At 28.9% G+C, this 22,323-nt stretch overlaps 1 protein-coding gene across 1 annotated transcript in view; it reads left to right on the top strand.

The window, feature by feature from the left end:
• The window catches only part of LOC119604772 (homeobox protein 5-like), a gene marked incomplete at its 3' end in the record, with an annotated part of 295,068 nt that overhangs the window by 8,101 nt on the left and 264,644 nt on the right, over positions 1-22,323 (top strand). Inside the window, exon 2 of the mRNA XM_037957606.1 lies at positions 147-529. Coding sequence (XP_037813534.1) covers positions 518-529 — 12 coding nt within the window. The remainder of the gene's footprint in view (positions 1-146; positions 530-22,323) is intronic.

The raw sequence follows: 22,323 nt of genomic DNA, 5'->3' as shown, positions 1-22,323 counted from the left end.
TAGTAGAAAAGCCACTTTTTCTTTACGCCTGACATTTTCATAAATTTTACATACACACAGCTTGTTATCTCTCTTCGATTTTTCTTTGGCTTCAACAATAAAAATTTCTGCGTTTATGTTAAAATTTTATATTTTATCTTTTTCAGATTATCATCTTTAAAATATTCTTAAAAAAAATATAAATTATAATATATTTAAAAATAATCGTGTGCCAAAATTATAAATAATCCTTAAAATAAGTGTAAAAAGTGTTACTTTTAAGTCAAAAATTCTATATAATTTTAATAAAAACTTAATTTTCTTAATAAAAAAGGAAAATTTTAAAAATATAAAAAAATATTTGTAAAAACTAACTACAAATATAGTGACTGAAACACAACATAAGTTGTGTTTTAAACAATAAAATAAACAGAGAAAAATCTAGCGTTTAACTTTTCATCTTCCTTTTACAAAAAGTTTTTGCAAAAAAGCCGTCAAACTGTGGGGTTCCGGGGCCTTTTTCCTTCCTCCACAAGGAATGTATTATCCGGTAAGTTTGGAATAAGCAAGGAATTATTGAAAGTGAAATATATTTGATTAAAAAATTTGTTAAATACATATTTTTAAAAAATATTCAAATTTAGTTAAACAATTCTAAATAATTTATTAAATAAATTTTTCTACAACTTGATGTTAGTGACCTACCGTCCACTATTATTTAATTTTAACTATCTATTTCTTACAAAAAATTCCTAGAAAAGCTATAAAAAGTTTTCAAATAAAAAAATATTCATTTAAGCAAAAGTTGCCAAGCAGCATTTTACGTTTAATGTAAGAAAGTGACAGTTGTGAGAAGTTTTATTTTATAATTTTGACTTTTTATAATCACTTAACTTAAGTATCTACCTGTGTTATTTAAAAATTCTAAAAGCGTATGATTTGTGGTTTTAAAAAACAACTAAAGAATCATCTTATTGGTTAACTAAAAGTAAAGTGTTAAAAATTTACTTAAACAAACAGGTTTAGATTTTGATTGATAATAATAAATCTACGCAAATTTTGTATGAATAGACAATTTATAAAATGTTTATCTATAAATAAAGGAAAATTTAGCGAAATATTTCTATAAAAGAGACAATCATATTTAATTTTTTGAAATTTTTCTATAAATAGAGTATTTATCGATAAAAAGAGAATTTTTCAAATATTTTCTAAAAAAAGAGAATTTATGGAAAATTTTTTACAAAGAGAGAAATATTTCCTATAAATCAAAAAATTTTCTAATAAAAAGAAAATTTATCGAAAATTTTCAATAAGAGAATTATAGAAAATTTTCTATAAAATGAAAATTTATAGAAAATTTTCTATAAAAAGAAAATTTATCAAAAATTTTCTATAAAAAGAGAATTTATCGAATAAGAGAATTATAGAAAATTTTCTATAAAATGAAAATTTATCAAAAATTGTCTATAAAAAGAGAATTTATCGAAAATTTTCTATAAAAAGAGAATTTATCGAAAATTTTCTATAAAAAGAGAATTTATCGAAAATTTTCTATAAAAAGAGAATTTATCGAAAATTTTCTATAAAAAGAGAATTTATCGAAAATTGTATATAAAAAGAGAATTTATCGAAAAATTTCTATAAAAAGAGAATTTATCGAAAATTTTCTATAAAAAGAGAATTTATCGAAAATTTTCTAAAAAAAGAGAATTTATCGAAAATTTTCTATAAAAGGAGAATTTATCGAAAATTTTCTCTAAAAGGAGAATTTATCGAAAATTTTCTATAAAAGGAGAATTTATCGAAAATTTTCTATAAAAGGAGAATTTATCGAAAATTTTCTATAAAAAGAGAATTTATGGAAAATTTTCTATAAAAAGAGAATTTATCGAAAATTTTCTATAAAAAGAGAATTTATCGAAAATTTTCTATAAAAAGAGAATTTATCGAAAATTTTCTATAAAAAGAGAATTTATCGAAAATTTTCTATAAAAAGAGAATTTATCGAAAATTTTCTATAAAAAGAGAATTTATCGAAAATTTTCTATAAAAAGAGAATTTATCGAAAATTTTCTATAAAAAGAGAATTTATCGAAAATTTTCTATAAAAAGAGAATTTATCGAAAATTTTCTATAAAAAGAAAATTTATTGAAAATTTTCTATAAAAAGAAAATTTATTGAAAATTTTCTATAAAAATAAAATTTATTGAAAATATTCTATAAAAAGAAAATTTATTGAAAATATTCTATAAAAAGAAAATTTATTGAAAATTTTCTATAAAAAGAAAATTTATTGAAAATTTTCTATAAAAAGAAAATTTATTGAAAATTTTCTATAAAAAGAGAATTTATTGAAAATTTTCTATAAAAAGAGAATTTATTGAAAATTTTCTATAAAAAGAGAATTTATCGAAAATTTTCTATAAAAAGAGAATTTATCGAAAATTTTCTATAAAAAGAGAATTTATCGAAAATTTTCTATAAAAAAGAGAACTTATCGAAAATTTTCTATAAAAAGAGAATTTATCGACAATTTTCTATAAAAAGAGAATTTATCGACAATTTTCTATAAAAAGAGAATTTATCGACAATTTTCTATAAAAAGAGAATTTATCGAAAAGTTTCTATAGAAAGAGAATTTATCAAAAATTTTCTATAGAAAGAGAATTTATCGAAAATTTTCTATAGAAAGAGAATTTATCGAAAATTTTCTGTAGAAAGAGAATTTATCGAAAATTTTCTATAGAAAGAGAACTTATCGAAAATTTTCTATAGAAAGAGAATTTATCGAAAATTTTCTATAGAAAAAGAATTTATCGAAAATTTTCTATAAAAAAAGAATTTATCGAAAATTTTTATAAAAAGAGAATTTATCGAAAATTTTCTATAAAGAGAGAATTTATCGAAAATTTTCTATAAAAAGAGAATTTATCGAAAATTTTCTATAAAAAGAGAATTTATCGAAAATTTTCTATAAAAAGAGAATTTATCGAAAATTTTCTATAAAAAAAGAATTCATCGTCAGTTTTCTATAAAAATAGAATTTATCGAAAATTTTCTATAAAAAAAAATTATCGAAAATTTTATATAAAAGGAGAATTAATCGAAAATTGTCTATAAAAAGAGAATTTATCGAAAATATTCTATAAAACAAGAATTTATCGTAAATTTTTTATAAATAGAGAATTCATGGAAAATTTATCGAAAATTTCTATAAAAAGAAAATTTATCGAAAATTTTCTATAAAAAGAAAATTTATCGAAAATTTTCTATAAAAAGAAAATTTATTGAAAATTTTCTATAAAAAGAGAATTTATCGTAAATTTTCTATAAAAAGAGAATTTATCGAAAATTTTCTATATCGAAATTATCGAAAATTTTCTATAAAAAGAGAATTTATCGAAAATTTTCTATAAAAAGAGAATTTATCGAAAATTTTCTATAAAAAGGGAACTTATCGAAAATTTTTTATAAAAAGAGAATTTATCGAAAATTTTTTATAAATAGAGAATTTATCGAAAATTTTCTATAAAAAAGAATTTATTGAAAATGTTCTATAAAAAGAGAATTTATCGTAAATTTTCTATAAAAATATAATTTATCGAAAAATTTCCATAAAAAGAGAATTTATCGAAAATTTTCTATAAAAAAAAGAATTTATCGAAAATTTTCTATATAAACAATATTTATAGAATATTTTCTTTAAAAAGAAAATTTATCGAATATTTATCGTAAATTTTCTTTAAAAAGAGAATTTATAGTGAATTTTATATAAAATGAAAATGTATCGAAAATTTTCTATAAAAAGAAAAATTTATGGAACATTTCTCTAAATTGATTGTCTTGAAAGAAGGTTCTCTTAATAACCAATAAAAAAGCTTGCTGGGAAATAATGACAACTAAAATTCACGTGCTAAATAACAAAAAAAAAATCATTGTAAACCACAAAAATCACAACAATAACAAAAACATCAAACAAAAGATGAAACTATAACACATTGTTTATTTTTTTATTGTTTAACTTTACTATCATGCCTATGCCAAACATCAACAAACTAAACAATACAAAAAAAATTACACAAAAAAAAGGAAAATAATTTAAATTCAGCACAAAAAAACCATAGAAAATAAAAATCTTAAAGGAAAAGTAAAGCAAAAAAAACAAAAACCTAAAGTTAAATAAAGTAAACACAAACAATAACAAACTACACCCCAACTATCTGGAAGAACAAGACAAAAATCGTACCAACAACAATATATACAGACCAAGTGAAAAAAAAAAAAACAAATCAAGAAAGACATTTAAGAAAAACACTTTTATATAAACAAACAATAACAAACAAATTCAACAACAACAACACTATCCATAAGACAAGTGCAATGGCAGAAGTTTAGTTAGATTGTTGTTGTTTGTATTACTGTCATGAGTAACTTAGTTGTATGTTGTAGGTACTGAAAATATAGTTGTTTAGTAGTAGTAGCAGCAGCAGTAGTAGCAGTAGTTGCTTTAAAAAATAGCGTGTGTTTGTTGTTAAAATAAATATTTGTATTGAGCAGCCAATAATAAATTGAATGTTAACGCCTCCTGATTGGAAAATATCCATAAATTGTTTGGTAAATAGGTTGAGTGTATTTAGGTAAAAAAGATAAATAACTTTATTTTCTTAAGGTAAATAATAACGGCAAAACCCAAACTACTACTGACTTTTACATATTTACGTGTTGGTAGTAAAATGAAAAGAAATTGTTGGAAAATATTGGATTTAAAATAAATATTTAAAAGTACACGCACTTTTACAGTGAACACATGAACAAATGTTATAATAAATATGTGTTGCACAGTGTCTTCTGTTATTAAAAATATTGGAAATGTAAAAGTGGGACTATCTATGGAAGATACTTTTCTTATAGGTATAGCCTTCATGTGGAAGACGATTATCTTCCTTTAGAAAAAGTCTTCCCAAGAAAGACTGTTTTCCTATAGAAAAAGTCTTCCCAAGAAAGACTGTTTTTCTATAGAAAAGGTCTTGCTAAGGAAGACTGTTTTCCTATAGAAAAGGTCTTCCTGTTTTCCTATAGAAAAGGTCTTCCTAAGGAAGACTGTTTTCCTATAGAAAAGGTCTTCCTAAGGAAGACTGTTTTCCTATAGAAAAGGTCTTCCTAAGGAAGACCATTTTCCTATGAAAAGGAATACAGTTTTCTTATGAAAAGGTCTTCCTAAGGAAGACTGTTTTCCTATACAAAAGGTCTTCCTAAGGAAGACTGTTTTCCTATACAAAAGGTCTTCCTAAGGAAGACTGTTTTCCTATACAAAAGGTCTTCCTAAGGAAGACAGTTTTCGTATAGGAAAGATCTTCCTAAGGAAGATAGATTTCGTATAGAAAAGGTCTGCCTAAGGAAGACTGTTTTCTTATAGAAAAGGGTTCCTAAGGAAGAAAAAGACTTCCTAAGGAAGACTGTTTTCCTATTGAAAAAGTCTTCCTAAGGAAGACTGTTTTCCTATTGAAAAAGTCTTCCTAAGGAAGACTGTTTTCCTATTGAAAAAGTCTTCATAAGGAAGACTGTTTTCCTATTGAAAAAGTCTTCCTAAGGAAGACTGTTTTCCTATTGAAAAAGTCTTCCTAAGGAAGACTGTTTTCCTATTGAAAAAGTCTTCCTAAGGAAGACTGTTTTCCTAATGAAAAAGTCTTCCTAAGGAAGACTGTTTTCCTATTGAAAAAGTCTTCCTAAGGAAGACTGTTTTTCTATTGAAAAAGTCTTCCTAAGGAAGACTGTTTTCCTATAGAAAAAGTCTTCCTAAAGAAGATTGTTTTTCTATAAAAATATTCTTTCTAAGGAAGACTGTTTCCATATTGAAAAGGTCTTCCTAAGGAAGATTGTTCATCTATGGAAAAGCTCTTCCTAAGGAAGACTGGTCATCTATGGAAAAGGTCTTCCTAAGGAAGACTGTTTTCCTGTATAAAAGCTCCTCCTAAAGAAGAAAAAGAAAAAGTCTTCTTATAGTAAATCTCTTCCTAAGGAAGACTTATTCCCTAAAGACAAACTCTCCCTATTTCAACATTTTCTTCAAGGGTTTTTCCAAAAGAATCCCGATTTTTACAAACAATTCGACAAACTTTACAAAAAAATTAAAAATTCATAAAAAATATTTGTTTCCTGTTATTTCCCTTTAATTTAACCGACTTTTATTGTTTTATAATTTAAAAATATATGACATCAAATAAAAACAAAGTGACAAAAATTAAAATAAATTTAATTATTTATCAGAATCCCAATAAAAAATTACATTTTATGACATTTTTATTAATTTACTAAACAATTTTTCATTTATTTTAAAACAACCTAAAAAAATATTTTTTATCTCCCACTTTTCATCATTTCCAACCTTGACTTAATTAAATCCAAATTTACGAAATCGTCTTAATTTTTTTGGTTGTCCTTTGTTACGCATACGATTACACTAATGACAATTAATTGCATTATTATTGATAAACAATAAATTTATAGTTTTATATGTTTTTTTCGATTTTTTAATTTATAATTGAATTTTTATGAGACATCTCAAGTGCGTTTTAATAACGATTTTATAAATTTTATTGTGTATTATTTTTTATATTTTTATATTAAATGTTCACAAAAAAAGATGTTTATTTGTTTATAAATTTTGTTTTAAGATTGAAATCTTTCTGTTTGGTGTCAAAAGGAAATACCAAAACTGGTTTTATATTTAGTAATAAAAAGTCTTGTTTATTAAAACAAATAAATTTATTAAACAAATTTCTTGAATAAATGTACTTGCAAACGTGCTAAAAATTTTATTTATAATTTGAATTGGTCAATATTTGTTTATAAATGGAATTTAATAATTTTTTTATTCCATTAGACAACAGGTTGTGAAATCTAATGCTAAGAATATTCTTCAAATAAGAGACTCATTTTCCCTTCAAAACTCCTTACTTTGAACTGGAACTAAACTTGAACTGAACTAGAGCTGAACTTGAACTGGAACTGAATTAGAACTGAACTAGAACTGAACTAGAACTGAACTAGAACTGAACTAGAACTGAACTAGAACTGAACTAGAACTGAACTAGAACTGAACTAGAACTAAACTAGAACTGAACTAGAACTGAACTAGAATTGAACTAGAACTGAACCAGAACTGAACTAGAACTGAACTAGAACTGAACTAGAACTGAACTAGAACTGAACTAGAACTGAACTAGAACTGAACTAGAACTGAACTAGAACTGAACTAGAACTGAACTAGAACTGAACTAGAACTGAACTAGACTGAACTAGAACTGAACTAGAACTGAACTAGAACTGAACTAGAACTGAACTAGAACTGAACTAGAACTGAACTAGAACTGAACTAGAACTGAACTAGAACTGAACTAGAATGAACTGAACTGACTAGAACTGAACTAGAACTGAACTAAACTGAACTAGAACTGAACTAGAAACTGAACTTAGACTGAACTAGAACTTAACTAGAACTGAACTAGACTGACTAGAACTGAACTAGAACTGAACTAGAACTGAACTAGAACTGAACTAGAACTGAACTAGAACTGACTAGAACTGAACTAGAACTGAACTAGAACTGAACTAGAACTGAACTAGAACTGACTAGAACTGAACTAGAACTGAACTAGAACGTGAACTAGAACTGAACTAGAACTACTAGAACTGAACTAGAACTGACTAGAACTGAACTAGAACTGAAACTAGAACTGAACTAGAACTGAACTAAGAAACTGAACTAGAACTGAACTAGAAACTGAACTAAGAACTGAACTAGAACTGAACTAGAACTGAACTAGAACGGAACTAGGAACTGAACTAGAACTGAACTAGACTGACAGAACTGAAACTAGAACTGAACTCAACTGAACTAGAACTGAACGAGAACTGAACTAGAACTGAACTAGAACTGAACTAGAACTGAACTAGAACTGAACTAGAACTGAACTAGAACTGAACTAGAACTGACTAGAACTGAACTAGAACTGAACTAGAACTGAACTAGAACTGAACTAGAACTGACTAGAACTGAACTAAAAACTGAACTAGAACTGAACTAGAACTGACTGAACTGAACTAGAACTGAACTAGAACTGAACTAGAACTGAACTAGAACTGAACTAGAACTGAACATAGAACTGAACTAGAACTGAACTAGAACTGAACTAGAAACTGAACTAGAACTGAACTAGAACTGAACTAGGAACTGAACTAGAACTGAACTAGAACTGAACTAGAACTTGAACTAGAACTGAACTAGAACTGAACTAGAACTGAACTAAGAAACTGAACTTGAATGAACTAGAACTTAGAACTGAACAGAACTGAACTAGAACTGAATAACTGAACTGAACTGAACTAGAACTGAAACTAGAACGGAACTAGAACTGAAGAACTAGAACTGAATCTAGACTGAAATGAAACTGAACTAGAACTGAACTAGAACTGAACTAGAACTGAACTGAACTAAGAACTGAACTAGAACTGAACTAGAACTGAACTAGAACTGAACTAGAACTGAACTAGAACTGACTAGAACTGACTAGAACTGAACTAGAACTGAACTAGAACTGAACTAGAACTGAACTAGAACTGAACTAGAACTGAAACTAGAACGAACTAGAACTGACTAGAACTGAACTAGAACTGAACTATAACTGACTAGAACTGAACTAGAACTGAACTAGAACTGAACTAGAACTGAACTAGAACTGAATTAGAAACTGACTAGAACTGAACTAGAACTGAACTAGAACTGAACTAAGACTGAACTACGAACTGAACTAGAACTGAACTAGAACTGAACTAGAACTGAACTAGAACTGAACTAGACTGAACTAGAACGGAAACTAGAAACTGAACTAGAACTGAACTAGAACTGAACTAGAACTGAACTAGAACTGAACTAGAACTGAACTAGAACTGAACTAGAACTGAACTAGAACTGAACTAGAACTGAACTAGAACTGAACTAGAACTGAACTAGAACTGAACTAGAACTGAACTAGAACTGAACTAGAACTGAACTAGAACTGAACTAGAACTGAACTAGAACTGAACTAGAACTGAACTAGAACTGAACTAGAACTGAACAAAAAACTAGAACTGAACTAGAACTGAACTAGAACTGAACTAGAACTGAACTAGAACTGAACTAGAACTGAACTAGAACTGAACTAGAACTGAACTAGAACTGAACTAGAACTGAACTAGAACTGAACTAGAACTGAACTAGAACTGAACTAGAACTGAACTAGAACTGAACTAGAACTGAACTAGAACTGAACTAGAACTGAACTAGAACTGAACTAGAACTGAACTAGAACTGAACTAGAACTGAACTAGAACTGAACTAGAACTGAACTAGAACTGAACTAGAACTGAACTAGAACTGAACTAGAACTGAACTAGAACTGAACTAGAAGAACTAGAACTGAACTAGAACTGAACTAGAACTGAACTAGAACTGAACTAGAACTGAACTAGAACTGAACTAGAACTGAACTAAACTGAACTAGAACTGAACTAGAACTGAACTAGAACTGAACTAGAACTGAACTAGAACTGAACTAGAACTGAACTAGAACTGAACTAGAACTGAACTAGAACTGAACTAGAACTGAACTAGAACTGAACTAGAACTGAACTAGAACTGAACTAGAACTGAACTAGAACTGAACTAGAACTGAACTAGAACTGAACTAGAACTGAACTAGAACTGAACTAGAACTGAACTAGAACTGAACTAGAACTGAACTAGAACTGAACTAGAACTGAACTAGAACTGAACTAGAACTGAACTAGAACTGAACTAGAACTGAACTAGAACTGAACTAGAACTGAATTAGAACTGAACTAGAACTGAACTAGAACTGAACTAGAACTGAACTAGAACTGAACTAGAACTGAACTAGAACTGAACTAGAACTGAACGAACTGAACTAGAACTGAACTAGAACTGAACTAGAACTGAACTAGAACTGAACTAGAACTGAACTAGAACTGAACTAGAACTGAACTAGAACTGAACTAGAACTGAACTAGAACTGAACTAGAACCGAACTAGAACTGAACTAGAACTGAACTAGAACTGAACTAGAACTGAACTAGAACTGAACTAGAACTGAACTAGAACTGAACTAGAACTGAACTAGAACTGAACTAGAACTGAACTAGAACTGAACTAGAACTGAACTAGAACTAAACTAGAACTGAACTAGAACTATACCTGAGACGATTTTTGTGAATTGCCTTAACAATTTTTCACAAGACTAATAAGTCGTAGTTATTATTGAGTAAATGAATCTATGACGATTTTAAACAAATTAAACAATTTTGCAGAGTCATTGCTAAAACTCATCATGTGTTATAACAAAACAAAAATAATAATTTTCTCTCTAACCCCATATAAATTATATTTTGGCATAAATTTCAACAAGCATATATGAATTGCTGTAATAATAACAATAATAATCATGTTGTAAAAGTATAATAAATTTTAATAATAATGATGATGGAAATAACAACGAACATTATTGCATAAAAACACAACTCGAACAACTCACACAAATTTATAAATATTTTAAATTAAATTGTACATTTATTTGAATAAATTATAAATTTTATACTCACTGATAAAACTTGATTTATGTTTGGTGTATAAATTGTTAAAAAGTTTAAATTAAAAAAACACCTCTAATAATAATTGAAATTGATGGAAAGGCATGAGTAACAATGTAGAAACTGAAAACAAAGGTTTTGTATTATGATGCCACCACCATCATAGAGACATGTCAGGAGATGGAAGCTTAAATAAAGTACTTAAACGTTTTTTTAATTAATTTTATGATTTTGTTAAGTCTTTAACAAAAAAAGGTTTTTCTTAATGAAAAAGATAAAAACTAATAATTTATATTAAAAATGCAATATTTAAAAGCAAATAATATGTTGTTAAATAAATGAAATCATCAAGTTAAATTTAAACTCAGTTGTAAAATAGGAAACATTTCTAATAAAAAAAACTGCAGTTGTTGTTACTTTAAGTGGAAATTTATTTATTAATATTGTAAATAAACTTAGCATGATCTTAGCTGTTAGAGAAATCTGAAAAAAACATGTCTAAAACGTCCTCAAAAAGGTTGTTTGCGGTTAAGATGTTTTTTTAGTTATTGCTGTAACCACAATTTAACGATTTTCTGTTTATGTCGCGTCTGTCTACTTAGTATGTATTTAGACAGAAGTCGTCGTTGCCGTCTCTACTTAATAAAAATCCAATATGAATGACAAAGACATCATATTTTATGACAAACTACATACGTTCAAATAATATATTAAAACAAATACAAATTAAAATAAAAACCTTCATACACAATTTATTTCATTGTTTAACTATTATACCACGATAATAATTAAACAATATTTATGGAAATCGCTATAAAAACCCAGAAGGTATTATCGTTTCATTAGATTTTTTAAGGCGTTTCAAATTTCTTACGGTTTTGAAATTATTTAAAAAACTTAATAGGTGACAGGAAATATTGTAATATTTATTATTAAAAAATAATAAATTATATGTTGTGCCAAATTACACATTTGTTGACAACAATTTATTGAATGTCTTAACAAAATTAAATTCTATGCCTTTAAATTTTGTAGTCATCATGTCCAGTATACTATGGATAGACTATGTGAAAAGCCATCCTGTGTATAGTGTAGTCTATAGTCTAGCCTATAGTCTAGTCTATTGTCCAGTCTATAGCCTAATCTATAGTCTAGTCTATTGTTTAGTCTATTGTCTAGTGTATTGTCTAGCCTATATTCTCGTTTATAGTCTAGTCTATAGTCTAGTCTATAGTCTAGTCTATAGTCTAGTCTATAGTCTAGTCTATAGTCTAGTCTAGTCTAGTCTATAGTCTAGTCTATAGTCTAGTCTATAGTCTAGTCTATAGTCTAGTCTATAGTCTAGTCTATAGTCTAGTCTATAGTCTAGTCTATAGTCTAGTCTATAGTCTAGTCTATAGTCTAGTCTATAGTCTAGTCTATAGTCTAGTCTATAGTCTAGTCTATAGTCTAGTCTATAGTCTAGTCTATAGTCTAGTCTATAGTCTAGTCTATAGTCTAGTCTATAGTCTAGTCTATAGTCTAGTCTATAGTCTAGTCTATAGTCTAGTCTATAGTCTAGTCTATAGTCTAGTCTATAGTCTAGTCTATAGTCTAGTCTATAGTCTAGTCTATAGTCTAGTCTATAGTCTAGTCTATAGTCTAGTCTATAGTCTAGTCTATAGTCTAGTCTATAGTCTAGTCTTAGTCTAGTCTATAGTCTAGTCTATAGTCTAGTCTATAGTCTAGTCTATAGTCTAGTCTATAGTCTAGTCTATAGTCTAGTCTATAGTCTAGTCTATAGTCTAGTCTATAGTCTAGTCTATAGTCTAGTCTATAGTCTAGTCTATAGTCTAGTCTATAGTCTAGTCTATAGTCTAGTCTATAGTCTAGTCTATAGTCTAGTCTATAGTCTAGTCTATAGTCTAGTCTATAGTCTAGTCTATAGTCTAGTCTATAGTCTAGTCTATAGTCTAGTCTATAGTCTAGTCTATAGTCTAGTCTATAGTCTAGTCTATAGTCTAGTCTATAGTCTAGTCTAGTCTAGTCTGTAGTCTAGTCTATAGTCTAGTCTATAGTCTAGTCTATAGTCTAGTCTATAGTCTAGTCTATAGTCTAGTCTATAGTCTAGTCTATAGTCTAGTCTATAGTCTAGTCTATAGTCTAGTCTATAGTCTAGTCTATAGTCTAGTCTATAGTCTAGTCTATAGTCTAGTCTATAGTCTAGTCTATAGTCTAGTCTATAGTCTAGTCTATAGTCTAGTCTATAGTCTAGTCTATAGTCTAGTCTATAGTCTAGTCTATAGTCTAGTCTATAGTCTAGTCTATAGTCTAGTCTATAGTCTAGTCTATAGTCTAGTCTATAGTCTAGTCTATAGTCTAGTCTATAGTCTAGTCTATAGTCTAGTCTATAGTCTAGTCTATAGTCTAGTCTATAGTCTAGTCTATAGTCTAGTCTATAGTCTAGTCTATAGTCTAGTCTATAGTCTAGTCTATAGTCTAGTCTATAGTCTAGTCTATAGTCTAGTCTATAGTCCTAGTCTATAGTCTAGTCTATAGTCTAGTCTATAGTCTAGTCTATAGTCTAGTCTATAGTCTAGTCTATAGTCTAGTCTATAGTCTAGTCTATAGTCTAGTCTATAGTCTAGTCTATAGTCTAGTCTATAGTCTAGTCTATAGTCTAGTCTATAGTCTAGTCTATAGTCTAGTCTATAGTCTAGTCTATAGTCTAGTCTATAGTCTAGTCTATAGTCTAGTCTATAGTCTAGTCTATAGTCTAGTCTATAGTCTAGTCTATAGTCTAGTCTATAGTCTAGTCTATAGTCTAGTCTATAGTCTAGTCTATAGTCTAGTCTATAGTCTAGTCTATAGTCTCTCTATAGTCTAGTCTATAGTCTAGTCTATAGTCTAGTCTATAGTCTAGTCTATAGTCTAGTCTATAGTCTAGTCTATAGTCTAGTCTATAGTCTAGTCTATAGTCTAGTCTATAGTCTAGTCTATAGTCTAGTCTATAGTCTAGTCTATAGTCTAGTCTATAGTCTAGTCTATAGTCTAGTCTATAGTCTAGTCTATAGTCTAGTCTATAGTCTAGTCTATAGTCTAGTGTATAGTCTAGTCTATAGTCTAGTCTATAGTCTAGTCTATAGTCTAGTCTATAGCCTAGTCTATAGTCTAGTCTATAGTCTAGTCTATAGTCTAGTCTATAGTCTAGTCTATAGTCTAGTCTATAGTCTAGTCTATAGTCTAGTCTATAGTCTAGTCTATAGTCTAGTCTATAGTCTAGTCTATAGTCTAGTCTATAGTCTAGTCTATAGTCTTCTAGTCTAGTATCTAGTCTATAGTCTAGTCTATAGTCTAGTCTAGTCTAGTCTATAGTCTAGTCTATAGTCTAGTCTATAGTCTAGTCTATAGTCTATTCTATAGTCTAGTCTATAGTCTAGTCTATAGTCTAGTCTATAGTCTAGTCTATAGTCTAGTCTATAGTCTAGTCTATAGTCTAGTCTATATAGTCTATAGTCTAGTCTATAGTCTAGTCTATAGTCTAGTCTATAGTCTAGTCTATAGTCTAGTCTATAGTCTAGTCTATAGTCTAGTCTATAGTCTAGTCTATAGTCTAGTCTATAGTCTATAGTATAGTCTATGTCTAGTTATAGTCTAGTCTATAGTCTAGTCTATAGTCTAGTCTATAGTCTGTCTATAGTCTAGTCTATAGTCTAGTCTATAGTCTAGTCTATAGTCTAGTCTATAGTCTAGTCTATAGTCTAGTCTATAGTCTAGTCTATAGTCTAGTCTATAGTCTAGTCTATAGTCTAGTCTATAGTCTAGTCTATAGTCTAGTCTATAGTCTAGTCTATAGTCTAGTCTATAGTCTAGTCTATAGTCTAGGTTTTCAGTCAGGATCATTGTTTGAGTGTAAGATTATTTGCCTAGTAAGTTATTGTTTCGATCTACTCAGTCGTCATCACAGTTCGTTTTTAAGTCCATCGCTTAAGTATTTACGTTGCTCTGTGGGATTTTAATTCGTACGCCAAAGCCTATATCTTTTGAACTTTCAGTTAAAAAATAAATTCTCATACTTTTATAGTAATACAAAATTTAATTGCACTTTTTACCAACACACTTTCTTTAAAACGCATTTAGCTAAAACATCTTCAACTTAACTTCTTCTCTACCCCATCATCTTCTCTTACTTATTTATTTAATTATCTCTACTTCTATATTTTTCTACTTTCAAATAGTGAAAGTACTCATGACCATCATTGCTACCGGTATTAAAACTCTAACCAACTAATAATGCAATGCTATCAACAACGTTTTCTTGAAAAATTCACTTTAAAAATTTCTTGGTTAAAAAACTTTAGCTTCCACTTTCAGTTGGTCGGACGGTTGGCTGAATGAATGCATAAATGATAATGGTTGGCTTAATGTTGGTTTAAGGTTAATTAATACTGTCTATTGCATAAATTTTTCTTCTTTTTTAATTCATTTAAAAGATTTCTTTTCAATTGAGAAATTTTGTTGTTTTATTTTAATTTTTTTTCTTAAAATTTATTTTAAACTTTATTTATGTTAATTCTTTTCTTATATATTATTTAAATACATATTTACTATGGTTGGTTGTCATTGTTGCGTAAATATAAAAAATTAAAAAAACATTGTTGGTTTAATGGTTGTTAATTATACACCTTAAATAAATATAAAACAATGGTTTAAATACTACACAGAGTAGTTTGTTAAATTAATAGTTGAAGTGTTTATTTTTTTATTGTTTTTTTTTTTTTTTTCAATGGAAAAAAACTTTTTACTTTTATTTTCAATAAAAAACTAATTAGTACACTGGCCTGAAAGCAAGTTAGTGCAGAAAATATTTGCTTAAAATCTTTCTGGTTTTAAAATAAAGTCGTAATAAAGATTTCATTTTTGTATGAGCCTCAATGAATTTTTTCAAATATTATTTTTATAAAATTTCACAAAGTTTTTTAATAATCCAGCAGCCGCTGTAAAAGCACTTAAATTATGTAATTTAGTCATAATTTTCCTTAAAAATAGTTTGTAATTATTTTTTGTTAAATGTTTCATAAAATTACAAATAAACGTTAGAGTTTTAAACACAAAAGTGCATAATTTTACAAAAAAAATATAATAATTATAGTAAAAACAAAAGAAAGCTAAACAAAATTGCGGAGGCCTTAAGGAATTTAAAATTTTTAATAATTTTTTTATTACTCTCTATCACTCCCATTCATCTACATACTCAACACACTTTTGTGTGCTTTTTTCCTTTTTGAATCGGATGCAAAAAAATATTTAAAAACAAACAATAATAAACAACAAAGAAATCATGAAAAATAAACATAAAAATTGCAGCACTTGATGTGTTTTATGCACATTAGAGCACAACAACACTGAAATAGTAAAAAACGGTAGAATACCTATAAAACTTAATTTTACAACATCATTTATGTTTTTTTTTTTGTTTAGACAGTGTTTAAGCACACTTGGAGAATATTTTTCATATGTTTTCATTCACATTTTTATTGCTTTTTTTCAACTGCTCTACTCCACTTGATTTTTCTCTAACCACTTTAAATGCAATAAAAATTAAAAAAAATCTGATAACTGGCTCAATAATAATTAAATTTAGTCTGCTAAAAGTCTACTACTATTTTAGATATGTTTCGTAGATATTATGCACTTTTAAAAGCACACTCACACACAGATACCAAGCTATAGATACTTTTTGTGAGAGTAAGTCAGTGTGTTTGGGTTTTAGTAAACCAGTTATGTCGTCAATTTCCAACAGAAAAACAACAAAGAGTGTATATTAGGCTATGTCGACTTTTAAATGCCCACTCATATACTATGGACTATAGCCATACTATACCTATACTATGGACTAGACTATAGACTAGACTATAGACTAGACTATAGACTAGACTATAGACTAGACTATAGACTAGACTATAGACTAGACTATAGACTAGACTATAGACTAGACTATAGACTAGACTATAGACTAGACTATAGACTAGACTATAGACTAGACTATAGACTAGACTATAGACTAGACTATAGACTAGACTATAGACTAGACTATAGACTAGACTATAGACTAGACTATAGACTAGACTATAGACTAGACTATAGACTAGACTATAGACTAGACTATAGACTAGACTATAGACTAGACTATAGACTAGACTATAGACTAGACTATAGACTAGACTATAGACTAGACTATAGACTAGACTATAGACTAGACTATAGACTAGACTATAGACTAGACTATAGACTAGACTATAGACTAGACTATAGACTAGACTATAGACTAGACTATAGACTAGACTATAGACTAGACTATAGACTAGACTATAGGCTAGACTATAGACTAGACTATAGACTAGACTATAGACTAGACTATACATTAGACTAGACTAGACTATAGACTAGACTACAGACTAGACTATACATTAGACTATAGACTAGACTATAGACTAGACTATAGACTAGACTATAGACTAGACTATACATTAGACTATAGACTAGACTATAGACTAGACTATAGACTAGACTATAGACTAGACTATAGACTAGACTATAGACTAGACTATAGACTAGACTATAGACTAGACTATAGACTAGACTATAGACTAGACTATAGACTAGACTATAGACTAGACTATAGACTAGACTATAGACTAGACTATAGACTAGACTATAGACTAGACTATAGACTAGACTATAGACTAGACTATAGACTAGACTATAGACTAGACTATAGACTAGACTATAGACTAGACTATAGACTAGACTATAGACTAGACTATAGACTAGACTATAGACTAGACTATAGACTAGACTATAGACTAGACTATAGACTAGACTATAGACTAGACTATAGACTAGACTATAGACTAGACTATAGACTAGACTATAGACATAGACAGACTATAGACTAGACTATAGACTAGACTATAGACTAGACTATAGGACTAGACTATAGACTAGACTATAGACTAGACTATAGACTAGACGATAGGACTAGGACTATAGACTAGACTATAGACTAGACTATAGACTAGACTATAGACTAGACTATAGACTAGATATAGACTAGACTATAAGACTAGACTATAGACTAGACTATAAGACTAGACTATAGACTAGACTATAGACTAGACTATAGACTAGACTATAACTAGACTATAGACTAGACTATAGACTAGACTATAGACTAGACTATAGACTAGACTATAGACTACTATAGACTAGACTATAGACTAGACTATAGACTAGACTATAGACTAGACTATAGACTAGACTATAGACTAGACTATAGACTAGACTATAGACTATACTATAGACTAGACTATAGACTAGACTATAGACTAGACTATAGACTAGACTATAGACTAGACTATAGACTAGACTATAGACTAGACTATAGACTAGACTATAGACTAGACTATAGACTAGACTATAGACTAGACTATAGACTAGACTATAGACTAGTCTATAGACTAGACTATAGACTGGATTATATACTAGATTATAGACTAAATTATAGACTCGATTATAGACTATAATATAGGCTAGCCTAAGACTAGACTGTAGAGTACACTATAGACTAGACTATAGGATAAACTATAGACTAGCCTATAGGCTAGACTATAGGCTAAACTATAGAATAGACTAAAGACTAGACTATGGAATAGACTATATACTAGATTATAGACTAGACTAAAGCCTAGACTATAAACTGGATCATAGATTAGACCCTAGACTAGACTATAGACTCGACCATAGACTAGACAATAGACCAGACCATACACTAGACTCTAGACTAGACTATAGACTGGACTCTAGACTAGACAATAGATTAGACTAAAGACTAGTCTTTAGACTAGACTAAAGGCTAGTCTTTAGACTAGACTAAAGACTAGTCTTTAGACTAGACTATCGACTATGCTTTTAAAAAACGGAATAAATAAATATCACAAAATATGTGAAATATTCTATATTTATTATAAATTTTGTACTTGAGAAAAAATTCCAGAAATCTCCAAATTTCCCTCCAACCGCTACAACGCATTTTTCTCTTTCAATTGGCATTTCATAAACATCAGATTTGACGGTAAAAACGTCAAATTGGCAACACTGTTGAGGATCTACCGTGTTTTCGATATATAGGCATACAAACATATAGACAGACATACTGAAAAAGAGGCAGGCAGACGGACAAACAGACATATGGACAGACATATTTAGAATCCAATTAGGTCCCAGAATATAAACATTTATGGGTCTACAACTATTTTCGATGTGTTACAAACGAAACGAAAAAGTCAGTATACCCCCAACTTTGTTAATAGTGGCTCCAACAAGATGCACTAGTAAAAACTGCATGTGCAACAATAAAAACAACAACATGAAAGAAATATTCAGAAAAACATCAAAAATGTACATGAGCAAGAAACTGGTTTAAGAGTTGACTGGTAGGAGACAGAGAGAAGATACCTTAGAAGTGAGTAATTCATGAATAAGCATCAGTGTTGCCGTTTTGAGATTTCGGCAGAATTTAAATTGAGGTCACTGTGGGGAAAGCCAAAGGTTTCTATTTAGAATAGATTTTTCCTTATAGACCAAATACAGTATTGCTCAAGACATGAGCAACTTTTCTAAAAAGTTCTTAAAGTTTTATATGTATAATTTATTGGATTAACCATAAAATTTGGTTGTCTAAGATCTAAGTTTTAGATTGCGCGTTTGTGGAAGCATATAACCACTCAAAATACTGGAGGAATGAATTACCAATTAGAGAAGTAAAGAATGTATTCAAAATCTATTTTATCTTTAGAAAGATAAATTTTCTTCGGTTTAAATATTTTTGAAGGATTTTTTTTATCAATATTTGCTTTAATCATTAAAATCTTCTATGGCAACTCTATTAAGTATCAATATCTTTAAGTTTGGGAAATATGTACATTTATAAAAACAATTTCAATAAAAAAACTTCAATGATACAGTAAAAAACGTGCAAGATTTGTTATTGTTATTTTTTTGCCTTCTCCTTTTCATTTCTTAAATGACATAAACAAAAATATAAAAACTATTTAATAATGTAGAAAATAGCAACAAAAACAACATCACAACTTGTTAGGTAACTTTTTTTGGTAAAACATTTTAGTTCAATAGCACAGTAATGGAGATAATAATAGTAGAGTGTGGGATCTTTTGAATACATGATACATTTAAGAGCTTCCAAAATTTGATCGCAACTTTGACCATTCGACAATAAATCCCTTTAGTTTTTAAAGATGTAAATTTTATAAATAAGTTTTTAATATTTTGATCCTTAACTAATGCTACGATATTTTTTCTCTTTACAGGTATGTACACCAACCTTTTATTATTAAATCACTATATAGTAAGTACTCTTAATTGACCCTTTGGAAAATCGACTTAATCACTCCTTAGACCGATCAAATTAAATCCAAATTAGTCGAAATTTCTTGAATAAATATCTAGCCGAAAATCTGCCGAAAAGATTAATGGTAATAATTATATTAAACCTATACTGATCAACTTCGAAACACATTCTGATTAAATTTGCTGAATTGCATCAGATGAATTCGTTCAGATGGAACGAAGATGGATTTTAATATTAATACAAAACCGAAAGTATTTGGTTTCATTCACTTAATCTTTATCTTGCTTTCAATAAACAAATTTAAATTAAATGCGGGTTCAGAAACTCTTCTTTGAAAAATACAAAAATCAGGTAAGTGACCGAGTTTTGATGCAATATAACGCTTTCATATTATTGACATTTTACCGTCAATGCTTCTTTCAAACAGTTGAAATCGGTAGAGTTATCCTAATTCAAAGCCTCGATAATTGTGTAAACTTTGCATTTCTAAGTTAAGCATGATGAGTCCGAATAAATCTTTTACAGACTTTTCTAGGCAAAACTTATCCTTGGTCCAAAAAATTATAATTTTGTTGATCACTTTAGCTTTAAAACGTGTGTCAGATATTATATTTTCTAAATTATACATTTTCAATTGCTATTTCGGTCAATAATGACTCCGAGAAAAAAGCTTTTCAAAACAATAAAATATGGACAATAGCAAAAGATCTGAAGGTTTATCGTCACATTATTAAACAGTATAAAGAAGACATTGCAAGAAAGCCAGGATCAGGAAGGAATAAATGTCTAGCAGATATAAGGCAATATAAATAGTACAACGGTTGCGTGACTTTTAGATTTTTTATTTTTAAAAAACATTTGGAAATCTGTCTTTTCACAAGAAAGACAAAAATTTCTACGTATACTGAACCTTGCTTCCTGGGCCAGAAGATACCAGTGACAGACAAAGTTAAGTACTTAGGTGTAATCCTCGATCGGAAATTAAAATGGAGACACCTCAGAAAGGATATGATAAGCAAGGCACATCGGTGCTGGGCGATATGTAGGAGAACTATAGGCATGAAATGGGGTCTTAGTCCTACTATGACAAATTGGCGTTATAAAAGTGTAATTAGACCAATTCTAGCTTATGCTTCAATAATCTGGTGGACTGCTTTAGACAAAAAGTGCAATATCACACTACTACAGGGAGTTCAGCGTACATGCTGCTTGGGTATAAGTGGTGCCATGTGTACTACTTCAACCAAGGCTCTGGAAACTTTGCTAGATATTCCACCCATTGAAAAATATTTAAGATATGAGGCGGCGCTTAAGAGCCGAACGGCTCTTTACTGGCCAAAAGCGGTTATAGGACACGTCATCAATGTATACTGGACATATTGGAAGGTTATACACAATCATCGGACGTGCCTGATCGTATACCAGACTCAGAATATGTCGGAAACTTTGAAACGCTGATCCCAGATAGAATGTCTTAGTCGAGACTTTTGATATTTTTCGACCTTTCGACTCTTTTCAACCATTCGAATTTTTGATTTTTTCGATTTTTTTTCGATTCTTCGATTTTTCTCTTACAATATAGTCGAATTATCGACTTTTTTTAGAACAAAAAATCAAGTTCGACTTTACGACTTTTTCCCACCAACAAGTCTACTCATGGATCATTCAAAAAGGGGGATCTACCTATATCTAAAACCACCGAATGCCTTCAAATTTCTGAACCAATTTGGAATCTTGTCACTATGGAAAAAAGGCCTCGACGAGAGGCGAATACATAAACTGTCTAGAACTTCGACCTGTGGAATGGTATCGAACTGGTATCGAGAGATGTCAGGCTTTTAGTGTGAGTGGACCTCCTCGTCCAAAAATGCAATTAAAGCAACTATAAAATCTGTAATGGGATTTCCGGGAAAACTGGATAAATTTATAAATACGTATAATTCAAGTACAGAATTTAAGAATGAATTTCAGAACTCTACAGTGCTACTTTTTCAAACATCTCTATGTCTCAAAAAAATAACTATGTTTAATGCAAATTTACACATAAACAACTTAATTTAAATAAAATGTTGTTTTAAATCAATTTTAACGGCAAAAAAGACACCTTTTTATCAACATAAAGTTCATTAACTTGACCGCTAAAAAAGGCTTTATTTTATAAATCAAGTTTTTTATTTTCCCACAAAGAATTTACAAAAAAATGCCGACAAATTTTTGACACATTTTCACCTACATAAATATTATTGTTTTTTGTTGTTGTTGCTACAAAAGTGTCATGTTTCAC

This window comes from Lucilia sericata, unplaced genomic scaffold, assembly GCF_015586225.1.
Source record: "Lucilia sericata isolate MDLA Ls3-8-SP2 unplaced genomic scaffold, ASM1558622v1 Contig000428F_arrow, whole genome shotgun sequence".
NCBI lineage: Eukaryota > Metazoa > Arthropoda > Insecta > Diptera > Calliphoridae > Lucilia > Lucilia sericata.
This window is presented reverse-complemented; position numbering and strand designations above follow the sequence as displayed.